The sequence below is a fragment of the Sceloporus occidentalis genome, unplaced genomic scaffold (genome assembly GCF_023333645.1).
Source record: "Sceloporus occidentalis isolate IW3139 unplaced genomic scaffold, rSceOcc1.0.p SCAF_4, whole genome shotgun sequence".
Lineage (NCBI taxonomy): Eukaryota > Metazoa > Chordata > Lepidosauria > Squamata > Phrynosomatidae > Sceloporus > Sceloporus occidentalis.
The window spans coordinates 102,777,906-102,798,281 of NW_028316984.1; the positions used below are offsets into that span (position 1 = coordinate 102,777,906).

At 41.7% G+C, this 20,376-nt stretch overlaps 1 protein-coding gene across 4 annotated transcripts in view; it reads left to right on the forward strand.

Annotated features, from left to right (window-relative positions):
• LOC149314433 (ras-related protein R-Ras2) overlaps nucleotides 1–7,965 on the forward strand; it is a 60,106-nt gene extending 52,141 nt beyond the window's left edge. For all 4 annotated transcript variants that reach the window (XM_089521107.1, XM_089521110.1, XM_089521109.1 and 1 more), the window contains exons 3-6: nucleotides 1,915–2,017; nucleotides 3,011–3,119; nucleotides 4,834–4,952; nucleotides 6,669–7,965. In XM_089521107.1, coding sequence (XP_089377233.1) covers nucleotides 1,915–2,017; nucleotides 3,011–3,119; nucleotides 4,834–4,952; nucleotides 6,669–6,756 — 419 coding nt within the window. In that variant the 3' untranslated portion in view covers nucleotides 6,757–7,965. The remainder of the gene's footprint in view (nucleotides 1–1,914; nucleotides 2,018–3,010; nucleotides 3,120–4,833; nucleotides 4,953–6,668) is intronic.
• Nucleotides 7,966–20,376: the final 12,411 nt, after the last annotated feature.

A 20,376-nucleotide genomic window follows, 5' to 3' on the forward strand; every position in this document is an offset into this window, starting at 1 on the left:
AGCTTAATTCCCAGACTTCATGTAGGGACCTGCATGTGCCAGTAAGTGGTAGGAACAGAGACAAAACAGGAGAGAATTACCCACTCATATTGTCTGGTATTCTATTGGTGAAATATGGCAAGCATTACTCTTGCATATGTATTTTATAGTAATTGCAAGTTAGTATTCTCTTCTGCCCTTCACAGTGACCAAAGCCCCTGCTCCCAGATTCAAAGTTTTGTTGTGAAAACTTTCCTGAATGGTTGGTGAAGAGTACAGAGGATTAGAGAAGCACATGGCTATCTTCCATGACTACATGCAAACTGATGACATCATCTGCCTGGTAGATCTTGGCAGAAGATGTTATTGCTCTCTGTATGGCTATGGGTCCTAGCCAAACACTTCTCTGATTCCCTGTCCCCCTCCAAACTCTCCACTAGGTAGGGGATGGCTGTTCAAGGGAGCTATCACAGCAAAAATGTCAGTGGTGAGTGGGACTCCTTACGCTACTGTGTAGGACAATGTAGAATCTCAGCCATTCTTTCCCCTAACAAATGGATGTTCTTTCTTAGTGCAATATTTTTCATTTTCTTTTCTCCTGTGAGCTCAATGAATAGCCTGTTCAGTGAACACCTACCCAGGGATAACCTCAAATAATTCTCTCCTCTAAAGTCATTAACCCTTTTCAGTATACTCATCCCTTCACATTCGCTGAGGTTAGGGACGTAGGACCCCTGTGAATGTGGGAAAACCACAAATAATAAAAACACCATGCTTTTACCTGAGAGAACACCTCTCTAGGAATCTCTAGGTCCTCCAGTGCAACTCCAGGCAGCATCTGCCAGACATTGACCATAGAATTGTGCTGGAGGAGCTACAAATGCCTAGTGGAATGTTCTTCTAGGAATCTTTATAAGTCCTTCAGCATGTCTTTTGGTTAAATTTAACTACAGATTTGCACTGGAGGACCTAGATATTCCTAGAGAGAACATATTAATAAAATCAGTGAATAATCAAAGCCACAAATGTGGAGGAATGAGTATACTTGTTTTTGTCTTGCTCAAAATTTTTTCTACTTTAACAACTCCACCAGCAATATAATTGTCTTCCTTTCCTTTTTCTTCTTGACATAGGGAGAAAATAGCATAAATCAAGTTCAAGTAGGGAGAATGGGAAGGTGAGAAAAGCAGTCAGCTAGACTATTGGAATTAAGATGCAGTTGTGGCAAAGGCTGTCTGGCTCAGCTTTCCAGCCAGTCACTTTCTAGAATCCAAGAAGTATGGGAAATGGTGTTAAGAGAGCCTCCTGTCAATACAAAAGAAAGACAAACATCTTTTTTTGAATATTGTTGATAATATTAAAATTTTAGAATAACATCATGTGATGTTGGTGGCCTTCCTACATTTGGGTTTGGCTTTTCCATGTCCTCAACATGACAACTAAGAGCCAACACACAGGCTTGTGTATGCTAAACATGTACTCATTATTTCACCTGTAAATCACCAGTTGGGGCATACTTCACCTTACAGTTTCATATTCAGCTGCTTTCAAAGTTTTTTTATCCAGTTGACTGACTTTGATATCAGAGCTGGTCTGGGGGAAATCTGTAAGCAGCAGTAAGCATATAAGCTGTAAGTATGTGGATCCCTGCTGTTTCTTCCTTCTCCTTGTACATTTAGTTTATTCTTAAAAATTGAACTTCCACCACCATTTTAGTTGAATTGTCACACAGATATTTAGTAATCTAATTTCATTCAAAGATGAATTTGGATGTGAAGATAAAAGCATTTTAAATTATGCTGTTTTTATTTTTAAAACCATCCGTAATGTTTGGAGGGTGATTGGGGAGAATTTATGGGAGAGAAAGAACATGGAACTTTCCTTGATGTAATTTATCTTTGGAGGTGAAATCAATTAACTCCTCAACATGTTTAGTCCTAGATACAGCAGGCCAAGAAGAATTTGGAGCCATGCGGGAGCAGTACATGAGGACAGGAGAAGGCTTTCTGCTTGTCTTCTCAGTCACGGATAGAGGAAGGTAAGGCAGACTCAGAAGACTCTGTAATGTGCTACCAGTACTGCAGAAAGTATTTGTGTAAGGTAAGTATAGCTGGAGTAATTAACACTCAAGAAATATTTAATTATGGGTCATAGTGTTATAAACCAATGCCACTGCCAGGAATCAGAGAACTGGTTCTTTAGCTGAGAACCAGACAACTGTTTGGTCACTTCTGCTTGCTGCTGGGGATGGGGAAGTTGTTTTACTTGGAAAGTAGCCCCACCATTCTAGCCTTTTTTTTTTTTTTGGACTAAAGAGTTTAAGAGGCATCATAGGATATTGCATTAGGAGTCCATTTAAATGGAGGTGAGCAACAGTGGAAGGCTAAGGGGCTGCATTAGCTCCCTCCCAGAAGACCTTAGAGTGCTGTACCCCCTCACCAGGCCCACTACCACAAGAAAGTCATTTTTTTGCCCCAAATGCTATCTATGAAACAATGGGGGGCATATAATCATGACCACTTTTTAACAACAGAAAGTGAGCAGAAGTTGCTTCCTGTTTGAAGTCTCTCTTGGACCTAAATTGGGACACCCAAAAGTGTGGTGAAAATACCCCCACATCCTCTAGAGGGCATTTTGGGGAACAAAGACATTTTTTAAAAAAACTTTCATTTGATTTTTTAAAACTTTGGGGGTCCAAAGGGCCTCCAAACATGGTAGAAGTACCCTCCACACTCCCTGAGGGAATTCTGAAGCATGCGTGTAAAAATGCTTCTGAGCCTTGGGATCCAAAAAAGGGCTGTTTGGACTACATGACTTAATAGGAAAACAAAATAAAAAAAATAGCAATGCACTGAGCGACTATAAATTCTTGGGAAGATTATGATTATGGGCAGAGGAGTTAGGTTCACATCCCACTTCACCTCACCTCACCTCACCTCTAACATCTTTGTTAAGTGGCCTTAAGCAAAGTTTTGTTTAATCACACCATGCAGTTGCAGTTCTAACTTCTTGTGTCTCCATGTTCCTTCAGTTTTGAAGAAATCTATAAGTTTCAAAGGCAGATTCTTAGAGTAAAAGATCGTGATGAATTCCCCATGATTCTTGTTGGTAACAAAGCAGACCTGGACCATCAAAGACAGGTAAAATATTGGGCAGTACTAACATTCTGGGAAGAGCTGCGGGCCCCGTTCTTAGAGGCAGTGTCTGTAATTCAAGTGATAGAGCACATGCTTTCTCTGCAGAGGCTTCAGGTTGAATCCCCAGATCCAGGGAACCAACCTGTTTGAAACCCTGGAAGGAGACAGGAGAATGGTGCAGACAATGCTGAGCTAAACAGACTGAAGGTTTGACTCTGTGTAAGATAGTTTCTTCAGCTGACTGCTTTCAGTAGGCTTAGCACAGGCAAACAATGGATGCACGTCTCAATAAGCTTAAAAGGTAGTCTTTTTTTAAGCTGGAAAGCTCAGCACATTTCGGACTAAGGGTATTTCTTTATAAATAAACAAACAGAAAGGACAAAGGGAGATCACAGAATCTTGAAATGTATCCCCCTTTTCTCTTGTGGATATTAGTGGAAACTCCCAATTTTTTGCCCTTTATAAAGCGATAGGCCAAGATGGCCCCCGTGGCCTCTTCTATAACCAAATAGGTTTGACAACAGGCCATGTCCTCCTTAGACAACTGTTTTGTCTATTTTACTATTTTACTATTTTTCAGGGAATGGGGAATCTAGAGAAAGGTTGCCAAGATAAGGGCATCTTTTGCTGAAATCAAAAGTACAGTAGTAGGCAACCATTCTGTGATTCAAGTTCTTGATACTTGGGATGTCGCATAGGAAACTGTTCTTCGTAATATATTAATGCATCCCTGCATTAAATCAGTTTCTGAGTAATTGCCACATGAATGTGATTCAAGTCAAAATCTATGAGGATGAGACACTGGTCCATGACATCATTATCAAGGCATGAGTCCCTCTCCAATTATATTTATATCTGCCCTACCAACAATTACTCATCACTTTAAGTGCTCAGAGGGCCACCTAATAGAAGCAGCAACCCCTTCAGAACAGTAAAGGATGCGTTTACTGGAGGGAACAGGTTGTCACTGTTATTAAGCCAACCTCTTTTTGCCTTTTTTGTACAAACAATGCTGTAATGTATGCAAATAATTAATACAAATAATATTTTGACAAATTGGCATATATTGAAGTAACTTTATTTAGAGATAGTGATTGTACTGGGGTATCAGCAGTGTTTGGAGCCAGAACCCTTATGGATCAAGTCTACTTTAATTGAGGCTAGCAGCTGGATTTCGCCTCCGTGTATTTCTTCCAGTTTGAAATATTTGCTGTTAGGGTAGTATGACACAAAGGAGGAAGTCATTTATGTTCATGTGTACAAACAAATTATACTGTCTTCAACAGTATAATTTTTATGTGCAGTAGGCCCAATCCAGATCAGGACTCCTAAAACTCTGTGCTATGGTCTTGGTCAGACAGGAGCTGTGAAACAGGTGGGACAGATATAGCCACTAGTTGTGTTTTAATGTCTGCCTTGGGGCTCCTGTGCCCCAATTCTATGTTCTCTTTTTCTCTGTACATGCAAACGAATTGTGTGCATGGCTTTAATAGTCTAACTCTGCTTTTAGAGAGTTGTGATCTTTTGTTTAAAGAAGACCACAGTTGATAGATCAGAATTGTACTGATTGTCCTGCATTGATAGTGGATGATGGTATTGCAACAATATGCAAAAAAATCTGTAGATGATGGCCAGTTGTATATTAGATGATCAGGTGAATGAAGCGTCAGAACACAGATCACTGAATATCCATTGTATCTCTTATCCTTGTTTTCAGGTGACACATGAGGAAGGACAGCAATTAGCACGGCAATTGAAAGTAACGTATATGGAAGCGTCAGCAAAAATACGACTGAATGTAGACCAAGCTTTTCACGAACTTGTCAGAGTTGTAAGGTAAGCCTTGTACTGTAAACACATTAATGCTTTCTTTAAAACAAGAAATGCATTCTTTCCTTCCCCCTTTCCTTTTCATTTCTCATGGCATTTATTTTAGATATTTCTTTATATGGCAAGTAACTAAATGCTGTATCAGAACTGAAAGACTTCTCTGCATTTGTAAAAATAGATTTAGACTATAGTCCGGTACACAAAGTCCTATTGGACTCAGAGGGCCTTAATTCTGAGTAGACATGCTTAGAATTGCACTGTTAATGTGATGCATGTACATTCTCCTTATAGATGAAGAGCAGTTTGTTTTATACCTTGTGTAAATGCAGCTAACTTTACAGTATCAAAATGTCTGGTCATCTAACAGAACCATGTAATAAGAAAATGAATTATTAATGGTGCTGAGAGTCCTTAGCTGACAGAGGCGGGGTACATACCGCCACTTTGCGCCGCTCTGCCGCCGCCGCCAGTAGGTCCGCGGGGGAGCCGGAGCCTTCACACGGCCCGACTCCCGCGCGGACCGAAAAAGAAGCTCCAAAATGGAGCTTCTTTTTTCGTCGCGTTTGCGACGTAGCGAGGCGCCAGGGGCGCGCTCGCTACGTCACAAGCGGCGCGACACGTCTGGACGCTGTGCGTCCAGTACGTAAAGATGGCGGCGCCCATGTGGAAGGGGCGCCGCCATCTTGTACGTATTCTATACGTACTAGGGTTAGGGGGGTGCGGAAGCACCGCCCCTTCCTAACCCTAGTACGTATAGAAGACGTACTAAATGGCGGTATGTATCCCGCCAGAAATAATGCATTTCAGAACTGCACCATTAACCCTGGATCTAATTGGACTCTTGTTTCACTTCCTCCAGTGCTATTCCTCCACTTCCTTCAGCATATTAAGATTTTTAGTTCACTTTAAATCCATATCTTAAGATAGAATGCCTTATCCTATTGGACTCACCTATGCTGAACAGCTAAGCGAGCACTACTTTGCTCAGAAATCCTTCTGAGAAAGGGAGACCTTTCAAAGACTTAGAATTTTCTGTCTTCAATAGTAAAAAGCAAAGATGGGAGGAATAATAGTATGAGTAGAAATGCTGCTGCACAGTGCTAGTACCTTGATGACACCAGGATCTATCATTAGCTTAATCACATTTTCATTGGTTGCGTGGCTTGAATACTCTTGTGACAATATGGTGCCTGTGCTGTTGAGTTCTGATGAAACATTAGCATGCTGAAGGAAAATACACCACATCAATATGTATGACAATAGCCTGAGAAATCCTATAGCATAAAACCCCTTACTCTGTATGATATAGGTCCCACAAAGGGCAGTGAACAGAGGCTGTTGTTTGTACAGAGTCCAGGCACTGGTTGTCACTGCAGGGCATAAGAAAGTTGATTGAGATATGAATTAGTATTGTCAACCACAAGTGTCCTATTAAAGCATACAGTGGGACTCCCAAACACATCTGTCTAGATTAAAGTTTCCCGGGAACTAAAACATCTATTCAGTTTTTCCTAGGGCACACACTAATGCAGTACTATTGGGCCTGTAACTCCAAGGGATGTATTTTGTGAAGCTGAAATTTGCTTCCATTTTGAGTTCTAGAATTTTTTAAACAAAAAGGCAGTGGTCCATATTAACTTTGCAAGATATCTATGGGCAAGGTAGAAGTTAAAGTAAGCACTTCTTAAATCTGGTTTAATCTGCAGTTTTGTTCTTTCACAGGAAATTTCAAGAACAAGAATGCCCTCCTTCCCCAGAGCCAACAAGGAAGGAAAAGGACAAGAAAGGGTGCCATTGTGTTATCTTCTAAGAATACTTTGAACCAAGCTACCAACTGCCAGATTAATTCTTTTCACCTACCTTTTTACATGTTTTGGTGTTCTGTCTAGCCCTTTTATGTGCATGTTATATAAATGTGGTCACCAAAGTAGCCTTAGTCTAAAAGAACAAGGCTGACCTAGTCCTAGAGGGAGTCTTAGTACTGTCTCAGGGCACATGTCAGTACACTAAGGCTTCTTTTTTAATACTCCCAGTCTCTTCATTTGCATAAAGAAGTTTGCACCTTGTGGAGTTTTATTCGCGATGGAAACAAAACAATCTTTGACAAGGTTTTGAAGCCAACCTTAAATGTTGCCATTTGGGTATTCTCCTTTCTTCCTCACTTATGACATGTTTGTTAATTGTACTCAAGAAAAAATTTGCTAATCAAAATGTAGAATATTTTTTTAAAAAGTGCATTTGGAGGTTTTACCCTTTGATTAGGTTAGACTTCAAAGTTCAGCTTGCCTTACAGGAAGCCAATACACTGAATTTCATTGTCAGTAGAGATTTGTGTTTCAGCTCTCGTCTATGCTGCAGCTTTTTTTTCAGTGGTCAACTGTCTACTGTATTTATTGTATGGCTCCAGTAACAGCTACAGGGTTATTACTGTTACAGCTGTGTGGCCAAATACCTGGGCTCATTCTGAACATGAGCATTTCAGGTCTTGAAGATTTTACATCATGGTTTGGGATAATTTTAATAAAGTGTCTTCCTTTTGTATTTCCAGGTAAGGGATTCAAGAAAACTAAACCTGTAGCTGCTTTTTGTTTTGTTTTTCATGTAATATATATATAAAAAGATGAATTTGCTCTTTTCATTGTCAGATGATTAAATGTTTTTTGCTATATACTTTTATACATTATTTTCTTATCAAACTAGTTAACAAGTATTTTTATATGTTTGTAAGCAAATATGCTTTCATGGCATAACTTGTGTATATGTAAAGATGAGTATTTAATTCTCACAGGACAATTTTAACTGACAAGATTAATGGAGGATTTGGTAGAACTGTGGTAGAATTTCTTTTTTTCTGTTGTATACTCAAAGTGGCCAATCATGTGCCTGTTCCACTGTATTTCTTAAAAGTGTCAAACTCCCCCTCGAAAAAAAAATGCCTTCCACATCCTTTACAGATGACTGATGGTTATGTGACTATTAAACTGTACAAACCTTTAACTGAATGTTCAGTTCAGTTGTGGATGATGTCCAATTGTGAATTATTCAAACTCTGGCTAATTCAAGATTATTTCAAGACATTAAATGCTGAGTGGTACTGACAACTTGTCATCTTATTGACGATGTTAAATGCTTCTCTATATACCTTCAGGGATGTAGCCGGGGGGTGGGTGGGTGGGGGTTCTTGGGGTCTGGACCCCCCACCCTTCCATTAGAAAAATGAATGGTGTGTGCTGCTGCGCCGGTGCACCCAAGCCCCATTATAATGGTGGCACTTAGTCTGGACCCCCCCCCTTCCTAAAATCCTAGCTACGTCCCTGATACCTTGCATCTGAGGAAGTAGATTCAGTCTACAAAAACTCATGCTGCCAACTTCTTTCTTTCAATTAGTCTCAAAGGTGCTACAAGATCTCTCTACTTACTGATTCTATATACATTGGTTACTGAACAACTCTTCTTTAACCGGGATGTTTCTGATTTATAGGTCTATAATGGGAAGAAGAGACAGATTTTCTGAAGTAATGACACAGGTCTATACACCTTTGCAAGCTGAAAAGCTGAATAACCAAAACAAGGCTGGGGATCATACGGTCCTCCGTTGCTGGGGATTGCAACCCTTAACTTTTTTCACCATTGGCTATACTGCTGATGATGGGAGTTGCAGTCCAACAACATTCTTGGATGCCATGTTATTTTCACTCTGTCCCAAAAAAATGTGAAATTATAGTGGATGCTTGATACCTACAGAAAAATGACTGAAACAGAATTACAAAACAAACAAAGAAAACAAACCTATGTGAATCCCCATTATTGCAATGGACACAGCTTACATAGGCCTCCTCTGGAAGTTACACTCATCTGTTACTTCAGAAAGGAGTTCTGGAAACTAAATTCAATTCAATTTGCTCATATGCACAATCCTGGGTTTCCATTTATTTTGGCATCTGTAGGTTACTGTATCAAGGCATTTCTCTTCTGCCAAACCAGGTACCTCACTGGAGTAGTGGTACAGTCTCCATGAACCAGCATTGCACAAAATTGGTGGGTGTTTTCAGTTTGTGAGCAGTTATAACAAAAGAGCCTTATAATCTGGAATGCAGTTTTTCCCTTTTTCTGGAATGTGGTGAAGTCCTGATTTAACAAAGATATCTCTTTCACTCCAAAATCAAAGAGAACCTCTCCACAACCAGTTAAATCAGGCCCAGTTTTACCATTGTAGTGGTAAGAGGGCTTTACTAGGAGGGTCTTACTAGGTTTCAGAATGTGAAAATTGCTAAAAGTGGGGCATGCACACAATCATTCCAGGTTTGGGGTGATCTTGCACCTTTCTTTAGGGGTTGGTTGGGTTGGGGACCAGACCCTGGTCTCATGTACTCTCCCCTGCAGACCTGGCTTATGGTGCTCTCTGAAATAAATTAGTTCAGATTTTTCTTCCTGAACCAGAACATAGTAACCCTTTCCATAATAGAACAACTGTGAATATCCCCTTCCCAGTCTTCCTAGACACAAAATCCCATTGAAACAGGTCATCCTTTCCCAAAAAGTATGCCTCATGGTAATAAGCTGAAACTAATTGCTCAGTAGACTTTAGTCTGTTTGCTTTTTACTTAAATTCTAAACCTCAGAATTGCGAGCATCATTCTGTGATCTAATTTTCGTCCTGGACAATGCCTTGCTCCCTGACTTTGCCTACTGCAAATTGTGTAAACATTATTAAAGGCTTCATTTGGTGTGATGTCAGAGGGACGATTAATATCTGTACTAACAGCCTGGGCTATAATATGTAATACATACATGTGCATACTATTGTACTTCTAGCTTTCTCAAACTCCACCATGGCACACAAATAATTGGACAGGCCCTATACCAATTAGCTATGCTTTCTGCTTCTACTTTTTTGTCAAGTCATTTGGCAACTTCTTGCAAATCCCATGTTAAAAAGTATTATTATTGCTTTTATGGAAGTCTTCTTTGTGCCCAAGTGCCATCACTTCAACACCTTTCTGTTGTCCAATGCAACAGGAAATATTTTTTTCTGGAGGTGGGAACTATGGGTGTACTGGGATAGGGTAAAAAGACCAATCACTCATTTTAGGGATAAATTTGACTCCTGCCACTTCCTTAATACTTGGAATGATCTGCTGTTAGGCAGACTCCTGGGCGACTCAGGTTGCTTAGTGAGAAGACAAGACAGATGTCAAATAGCTTGGTTTCCAGGGCTACTTCCAGCTGGCCAGAAAGAGCAACTGTCTCGCAGTTGTGTTCCTCCACAACCGCAGGAGACAGCTCTGGCTCCACTCGGTCGCTTCATACAGAGTGGGGGAGAGCAACAGCCAGTAGCCCAGCTGTTAGGGCAGGGCAACTGCAGCAGTGCGAAAAGGAAGTTTGAACAGACTGCCTCTTGAATATAGCCCAGGACAAAAAGACAAAACGAAAGGACCAAAATAAATAAAAAAACTGTAAGGGACAAATGGCCTCATTTCTCTATGCATGCCCAACAGGGAATTATGAAGATGGAAGACATTCTGCTGAAACACAGCTATTTCCTGTACACCTGTCTTATTTCCTTTCCAGATTTGGCATTGATCCAGAGTTCCTGTCTTTCACCAAAGCAACACTTGTGACCTGCTGTTTGGTTATTAAGTGCAGGCCAGAGTTGGCAAATTCTTTGTTTTTCTTGGTTTTGGTATGCAAAGTAGCAAAAAATTCTCTGACTCTGGACACAGATTGTCTAGTTAGCAAACCTGAAGTGGGATTATTGGAAAGAGGAACTGGAAGAAGAGATACTACCAATTGGAATCTATTCAGACACTTAGCTGCTGCTCAGCTCTTTCTGCAGAAAGGTGTGGACCAGCCATGTAGTATCTATCGGTTAAGCTAAACCTTTCACTCAACATCTGCTCAGAGTAAAGGTGTATCTGGTCCAGCTTTCTGTCTATGCAGTGGCCATCCAGAGTTCCCAATGGGAAATCTATTCTCTGGACATGAAGTAATGGCATCATTCCACTCATGGACCCCAGCAACACGCATTTCTGATACTGGAAGGCATGTATAGAAGTTCATGACTGGTAACCACCATGATATCCTTAGTATCTCCTCCTCTTTTTAAAGGCATCCAGGTTGATGGCCATCATATTTTGCAGTAAAAGAACATGTAGTTTTCTTAGTTTCACTGAAGCTTTTTCATTTTTTTTTGCATGCATGCATGTATGCAAACTTCATAGTTTTTTGTGGGTTTTTCTGTCTATGTGGACATGTTCTAGAAGAGTTTCTTCCTGATGTTTCGCCAGCATCTGTGGCTGGTATCTTCAGAGAATGCTTGCCTGGAAAAAAGTGTGTGTGTGTGTGTGTATAGATATATATATATACACACACACACTGCGTGAGCCTGGGAATACAGGAGTGATTTGCATGTGTATTGTTCTGTGCTGATGGCCGACCTCAGGCTGGGAGGCTAATGCAAAAAAGGATTAATGTCTGCTAATTGGTGATCATTATCTGCTGGGAAAGCCCTTGACTCTGAGTGGTTTCCTATTTGCATTTGCTGAGTCCTTATTTTGCTCTTCCTCAGGACTGATAGCCAAATTTTGTTCACTTTTGCAAATTTCTTTTTCAACAGTGTAAGCACAATATATTCTTTTTAAAAAAAGCAATAGGCGGCTCTCATAGTGTGATGTCAACTGAGTATAATAGGATATACATGCCATTCTTCATTCCAGAAGTGCATCTGAAGCCATAACAGCTTGCTCTAGGTGTTAATAAGACTGCTAATGCAACATAATAAAGTAGTAAAGTGTGTTAATGTTTTTTTTTTCCTCCCAGGAAAGGACAACAGGGAAGAGGCTAGTCTAATGGGTCTTGAGAAGGGAGTTCCAGTCTGAGAGCAGCTGCTAAGAAGGCCCTCTCCCACACTGTGGTCAAGCATACCTCTGAAGGTGGGAGTATCAAGAGAAAACAGATTTTACTTGAAGATCTCAGAGCCTAGGCAGGCTTATGTGGGAGGATACAATGCTGATAGGCTGGACTCAGCCAGTGTCTTTTGGCCACATAAGCCAAGGGAGTCTTTTTTGGATAGCTATGTGTGATGGTTCTAAATTAGCAAAAAACAGTGGAGGCTGTGTTTATGTGGACTTTTCTTGTTAGCCCTATCAAGGTAGTATGTGTGCTTGTATGCACACATGCAGTTTCTAGTTTGGTGGTAGTATAGGGTCATTGTAGCTGGAATAGCTGGAACAATTTGTTAAAGTAGTGCTACAGAGGAGATAAAATATTGGATACAGTGGCGTCATCTTGATGCTTTACTTTCCCAATAGTTTTTCTTAAATGGGATTCTTTTTCACTATCACAAATTGAGTCTCCCAACCATTTTATTCAGTATTTTTCTTCTTCCATATGCCAGTTGTGAAACAGGAGGTGCTGTTTTGAGATTGTCATTTGTATTTAAAAAATCTTAAATTAGCAGACAGCGGAATGTTTGATGTGTTTTCTGGGTTCCTTTTGTGTCTGCTTTTTTCTTAACAGTAGGAGTGACTTAATCATAGGGTTGGAAGATACTGCAAAGGCCATCTAGTCAAATCCCTTGCCATACAGGAAAACACAAAGCATCCTTGAGAGGTGGTTATCTGATTTTCTTTAAAGGTCTCTAATGAAGGAGAATCCATCACTCTTTGACACAATGTCTTGCTCTGTTGAACAGTTTTTATTGCCCAGACATTATTCCTAATGTTCAGGTGGAGTCTCTTTTCTTGTAATTTGAATCCATCATTTTCCCCCCAGTCTCTGGAACAGCAAGCTTGTTTCATCTTCTACATAACATCACTTCAGATATTTAAAGATGGCCTACATGTCATCTCTCACTCTTCTGCATGCTAAACATGACTAACTCCTTCAACCAGTCCTTACAGGGTTTGGCTTCCCTGCCTTTTATCATCTTGGTAGAATTCAGAGACATGGCGATATTAGTCTGGAATATCAGTATGCAAAGGGATCTTGTAGCACCTTTGAGATTGACTGTCTGAAAGGAGTTGTAGCATAAGCTTTTGTAGACTTGGTCTAATTGCTCCGTGCATCTGAGGAAGTACACCAAGTCTATGAAAGCTTATGCTATGGCCTCTTTTGCACAGTTAGGACAATATCACACTACATTGTTACAGCACTGTTATTTCACTTTAACTGCTAATGGCTGCCTCCTGTGGAATTCTGAGGTTTGTAGTTCAGTGAGGCCTAAGAGCTCTCTGGCTGAGAACTCTAAATGTCCATCCTTAAATTGAATATCCCAGAGTGCAACAGGAGGCAGCCAGAGCAGTTAAAATGGAATTGCAGCACTATAAATGTGTGGTGTGATATTGCCCTTAGTCTCAAAGGTGCTACAAGATATCTTCTTTTGGTTGACCTTCTCTAGACAGATTCCAGTTTTTAAAGTGGAATGATTTAACTGATAAATGAATGGGTCTGTTAAAGCAAGCAAGAAAACAAACACAAAATGAAAAGCAGTCGACTGTGGCATATTAAGATGGGAGATTGCAATCATCTGTTGTGTTAGGGCCTGTCCTAAAATGCTAAGTGTGCTGTATGATTTAGTTGGTTTTGTAGCTTTTGTGAAGATATTTAGGATGGAATCGTGCTGGTACAATAAGCTAGTAGTTGTGCTTTTTACAGAGAGGCTCATTTTCCAACATCTGCAATGGTGGTGAAGGAAGCCACACAAAACCTACCAGCTCTAAGCATTATATTTCTCCAAAGCATTCCTTTCTATGTGAGCCACTGTGTCCGCAATCTTTTCTCTGGCCACCACCATCTTTATTAACCTAGTTAGGCCAAGATGATGCACCAACTGGGTTTCGGTCAGAGAATCTTAAGGGTAGCTAGCAGGACTACTTTCTGTGCCTTGGGGAGTTAGGCTGTTCTTTATCTAGCAGCATACAGTACATATGTTTGCTTCCTTCAAGCCATGAACAGGAGGAGATGAGACCCTTTGTACCTCTATGTCTTTATGTGGGATGGGAAGACAAGATGGAAATTGTCTCACCCTGTTCTATTATCTGTGATGATGAATAAGTATTTCCTTTGAACAGGTTCCATATTGAATTAAGTAGGCCAGCAAGCAACATTCTCAACAGGTACATAACTGAATTAACTGGCCAATGACCTCAACACACATAGTGAAAAAATAGACCTCAACAATTTCAAAAAATTAAACTCTGTAGTAAGGTATGAATACAGGCAGGAAAAGGAATTCTTAACATCCTCAACACTACTTTCTGTCCTATTTGAATGCTGTGCCACACCTTTTGCTTAAATAAATAAATAAATAACTTTATTTATATACCGCCCTTCGAAACATCAGGGCGGTTAACAGCAATATTCAATACAATTTATAAAAACAATACCATTAAAACAGTAATAAAAGAACTTGTGCCAGATCACAAACAACTGACAGAGGGGGGAAGAGGACTCTCAGGGCAAAGAATCAGGGGTAAACCTGCTTGAAAAAGAATGTTTTTAGCCCCTTCTTAAATTGGGCCAGGGAGGTTGCTGAACGGAGCTCAATGGGCAGCAAGTTCCAGAGGGTGGGGGCCGAGATGGAAAAGGCCCTTCTAGTGGTGTTAACCAATCTAGCCTCCGGAACTCTTAACAAATGCTGCCCGGTGGATCTGAGTGTGCGGGGCGGATTGTACGGAGAGAGGCGGTCCTTTAAGTACCCTGGGCCCAAGCCATTTAGGGCTTTATAGGTTATAACCAACACCTTGTATTGCGCCCGGAAGCGAATAGGCAGCCAATGTAGGTCTTTTAAGACCGGTGTTATATGACTGGTCCTAGATGTATTAGTGACCAGTCTTGCTGCCATATTCTGCACTAATTGCAGCTTCCGGGTATGGTACAAGGGTTGCCCCATGTAGAGCGCATTGCAGAAATCCAACCGAGAGGTTACCAGAGCGTGTACCACTGTTTCTAGGTCCCCCTTGCTCAGGTAGGGACTCAGCTGGCGTATCCGCCGAAGCTGATAACAGGTGCTCCTGACCGTCGTGTCCACCTGAGATGTAAGGTGGAGCGACGAGTCGAGGAGCACCCCCAGACTGCGTACAGAGTCCCTCACGGGAAGCGTGATCCCATTCAGGACAGGTGGAACCACCGCCATCCCTGGGCCAGGAGAACCTATCACAAGTACTTCCATTTTCTCTGGATTCAAGCTGAGTCTGTTTTCCCTCATCCAGCCCATTACCGACTCCAGACAGGCCACGAGAGGAGAGATGCCATCCCCGGTCACTGCATCAGTCGGAGACATAGAGAAAATTATTTGGGTGTCATCAGCGTACTGATAACCCCGCGCCCCATGTCTCCGGATGATCTCTCCCAGCGGTTTCATGTAAATGTTGAAAAGCATGGGAGACAGAATGGCTCCTTGAGGGACCCCAGATGTTAGGGGTCTCTTGTCGGAGCACACGTCTCCCAGCTGCACCATCTGGAACCTCCCGGAGAGGTAGGACCGGAACCACTGGAGCGCAGTGCCCCCGACTCCCACCTCTACCAGGCGCTCCAGAAGGATACCATGGTCTATGGTATCGAAAGCCGCTGAGATGTCCAAGAGCACCAACAGGGACACGCTTCCCCTGTCGATGCCCAGACGGAGGTCATCGACCAAGGCGACCATGGCAGTCTCAACCCCGTAACCCGCCCGAAAGCCGGTTTGAAATGGGTCTAGATAATCCGTTTCATCCAGGATCGATTGGATCTGGATCGCAACCGCCCTCTCGATCACCTTACCCAAAAATGGCAACAGCAATACAGGCCGATAATTATTATGCATCAGGGGGTCAAGGGATTGCTTTTTTAATAAAGGTCTTACAGTGGCCAATTTTAAATTCGAAGGAAATTGCCCATCCCTGAAAGATGTATTAATAATCCGGTGTAACATTGAAGTTACCACCGTTCCCCCCTGAGCCGCCAGCCATGAGGGACAGGGATCGAGAGAGCAGGTCGTCTTCCTAACACTCCTAAGGATCCTGTCCACATCCTCGGTACTTGCAGACTCAAAGTGATCCAGTTTAACCAAGTCCACGGAAGCTCTGGACGCCTCTACTCTGGTTTCTGCTCTAATACTGGCATCCAGACCTTCGCTTATCCGAGAGATTTTATCCGCGAAGAAGTTGTTAAATCGGTCACAGCAGGCCTTGGAAGGTTCAAGGATCTGGTTCGGGGCAGGAGGGAGCTGAGTTCCTTCCTTCTCCCCCAGTCCACCTCCTCTGTGATGCCTTGGACTCAAATGGATTCATCCATATCCACTACTGAATAAAGCTAAGGCAAAATACATTCAATTGCATTTGTTCACTTTTTCTTATTACTGTTGCTTCTTCCTTCCCATCAAAATGGATATTGTTGCCTCCTTGGAGGCATGGGCCTGTCTTTTGCTCGTGTTACTCTGTCCAGCCTCCTGATGATTGGTGGTATTTTATAAACAATAATAAACTTAATTCCATGGCTTGACTGTTTCTGTGAAAATAATGGTACAAAAACTTGCAGGTGTATCCACTTTGCACATGTCAGGACTGAAATGACTGAAATCTAAAGAATTAAATCCTTGAAGGTATAGCTATTTGCTGTGAGAGATCTTTTTTGTCTTTTGTTTTTCTCAAATGTTCTCTGGAAAGACCCTATATAATCAAGAGAAAGCTTATAAAACTATTTTAAATTAGTACTTAAGTGTTATGTGAAACCATTACCTTTCCAAATAGTAGTACTCAAATGTGGTTCTGGTTTGCTATAACATCAAGGCCTACTAAACTGGGGAAGTCTGAAGTCTGGTCATTAGTTTAACTTCACACCCATTGGGAGGAGATATAAAGGGAAGCAGCAGCAGAGGTAGGTGTGTGTGTGTATGTGTGTCATTTTGGATTTCAATGCACAGTTCATTAAGTAAAGTGCTACAAAGCATCAGAAAATGTGTCATGCAGTCAGCTCAGTAATTGTGAGTGGCATCTATACCTATATTTTCAAATATAAACCTAAAACAAAATTGCCTGAGTTTGAACTCATGGGAAAATACACATTTGCTGCAAGGAAGCTGTATTGAAGCTGTGGCTATTTGCCATGTTAGAAATTGCTGATAAGAATGGGACTTTATTACAGCAATTGGGTATTCGGGCAGTAAAAGTGAATTCCAGTTAAGTGTGAATTCACTGTGATACAATGATCTGGATTTTTGACAGCTGAATGCAAAAAACGTCTGCCCTGTAAGGCCAGAGCAAAAGTAAGGACAAATAGTATTGTTTGCAAGAGAGAGACTCATATACACCAACATATATGTGCATTTGAGAGCCAGTGTGTTGTAATGTTGGACAATTTTATAAGTGTGACCTCTGTTCCATCATCCAAGTCACTGATGAAGATGTTAAATAGCACTGGGCCCAGGACAGAACTCTGTGGCACCTTGCCAGTCACTTTCCTTCAGGGTGAAGAGGAGCCATTGTCGGGTACCCTTTGGGTTCAGCCAGTTAACTAATTCCAAATCCACCAAACAGTTGCATTTTCTAGCCCACATTTTCCCAGCTTCTTTGCAGGAATATCATGGGGGACCTTGTCAAAGGCCTTACTGCAATCACTTTGTTCCTTGGCTATAAACCAACAATTTAAAATATGTTAAATATTTATCATGAAATACCAAAGTATGAATAATTGTGCCAGAGTATTTCAGATTTCTGTGAAAGTTGGAGAGCAAAGAAAGTTGACAGGACGAAATAAACTCATTTGAAATCTGGTGCTAGGGGAAGGTTCTATGGATACTGTGGAGTGATAGAAAGACAAATGGGCCTGGGAGCAAGTAAAGCCTGAACTCTCCCTAGAAGTCAAACTGAGGCTTTCATACTTTGGACATATCATGGGATGACATGACTTATTGAAAAAGATGACAAAAAGTGGAAGGGAGTAGGAAAAAATAGATGGGAGTAGGAAAATAGGAAGACTACATTAAAACCACAGTGCTGAGTCTGCAAACCTTGAGCAGGGCAGTTGATGACAAGGGTTCATGGAGATTTCTCATTCATAGTTTTGCAGTAAGTCAGTTCTGACTGTACAACAAATAATTACTATTTAGGAAAATTTGTTCCATCACCCCTCAGAGTTGCTGCTTTCCAAATGGAATGAAGACAACCAAAGGTTTAACAAAAGTCATGGTAATACAACAGCAAAGCAATATAAACATAATAGTGGACCAGTAGGATAAATCAAAGCAATTTCTCAAAAAGCTTTGAGGGATGGTGAGAGAAGGTCCTTTGCTGGGTGCTAAAAGGAAGGAGAGCATAGGCCTGATTAATTTTTCAGGCAAAGGCATTTCTAGGCTGTTCAGCAAAGGGTGAGGGCATGTGGAGAAGGGCCTCCAAAGAGTTCTCTTAACTTGCCAATATGTTAATGGCATTGAATTATGCCACTTTAGATCAAGGCTGGGCAATTGTGAACCTTGAGATACTTTTGAAGCATCTCAGCTCCTAGCATCTTTCACCATTGGCTATGCTGACTACACAACAGTTCAATGCCACCTGGCTACAACTGTTTTAGATACTTGTGCTCAGACTCACAGTGGCAGCCAGTTAAGCTTTTTAAGGTCAAGTGTCTTCCATTCCTATCAGCCGGTTTAGCAGCCTAACAGTCGTGGGGTAAACGGATGGCAGAATTTGTGAAGTCTATCCCTATATCAAGGTCACCATCCTGAGAACCTTTAGAGCACAATTGCTTTCCCATTCAGAGTGGGTCCTTCCTGTAGTGCTGGGAATGATGGATTATCACTGGTTATGCTGGCTAGGACTGCTGGGACTTGCAGTTGAACAACATTTGTAGGGCTGCATGATTCTACATGCTTAGAATTTCAGCCAGGCCAAGGGGAGATTTTGAGAGGCTCATTGGGGATGGGTGAATAATGTCTAATCTCATCTTCAATATGCTGATATGATGTCACAGGAGAGGATGCTGTATAAGTTCCTGGCTATTGTTTATGTTCAGTCCTTTTATTGCCATGAGAACAAGTAGGAGGATTAATCTTGCAGACGACATCTTTATGTTGGCTGATAAAAAGGCTTCCAAGGACAGACCAGTCTAGGGGATGGGGGGATTAGAAACAAAAAGCTAAAGAATGGGGGGTATTTTATTTAGTTGGGTTTCATGCAGTGGATGCCCATTGCAGACCAGGCAGTGATGCTGGAGACCAAATGGAACAGGCATTACAAGTATATCCTCACCCCCACCCCTCTTTGTCACAGCTTCCTTTGTCTTCTTGCTTAGACACAGCATTCTTTGCATATTGTGTAGAGAGCCAGGAACTCTGACTCAATTGTTTCTTTAGTTGCTGACAGCTGAATCAACAGTTTGTCCAGCAGAGGGGGCCTTAAACATACTGCAGGCAGCAGCAGAATGTTCACTTCATAATGACAGAGGGAGACCAAGCTTGGCTGCACATCAAATTGGGCTGAATCTTTCCTGCTCTGGCAAACAGAGGTGGGAGAGAGGAGGTGCTGCCTGGTAGGCCTTTTAAAAATACAGATGCATAAGCAAAGAGTCGGATTGATTTCCTGCTTTAAGAGGCTTGTTTATTTGGGGGGCTGGTAACTCACTTGGATTTTTTTTGCCTGACAGTTCTCTGATGTACTAAACTCATCTGCAAAGAGTGTCAAAAGCCTCATTCCCACTGGGTTATAAAGCGGATTATGGGATCTCGTTTCCATTTGAATGCACATTCGATCCTCATCACAGGGGCATCATTCTCATTAGAATTCAGATTCGATCCTCATTTGATCGATTCTCTAGAGATAACACAAATCAGCTCTAACCCGGGTTATCCTGACACCACTTTTCCAGCAGTTCTTTTGCCAGGGACCATGTCCAATCCGGGATAAATTAATGGGAATGTCAAGGGTGTCCGATTTGGGTATTTTGGGATGGGAGGGCCAATGTTAAAGGGGCTGGTCTGGGGGTGTCACCCGCTTTGTTCTCTTACCTGGCATTCCTGGTGCCATTTTCCCATTCGTGTAGACTTTCCTTGGTGGTGTGGGAAGCAATCGCATGTGTAGCCGAATATTTTTTTTTAAAATTAAGCTTTCAATTGCCTAGGTGCTCTGTCAGGTTTCTGAACATAGCTACTTGCTACATTGAGCTCAAAACGTGGTAAGCATACCCCCCCCCCCAGCATAACTGTCCCCTGCTGCACAGACATTGAGTGTGAGAAGACCCATTGAACACCATTTTTAAACTATTTTTTTCTTTAGTGATTGAGCGCCTAAGGGCCTAAGTGGCTTTGCATTCATTTGATTTGCTGTGGTTGGAGCCAGGCTTGGTGCGTGGAAATAGTGTGCCCGAGTTATACACGAGCGTGCTTTACGCAGTCTTGAGCGTACGCGCTCAAGCTGCGGGGAGCGCGCAGGGTGGAAGGGGCGGCACGTCCCATTCA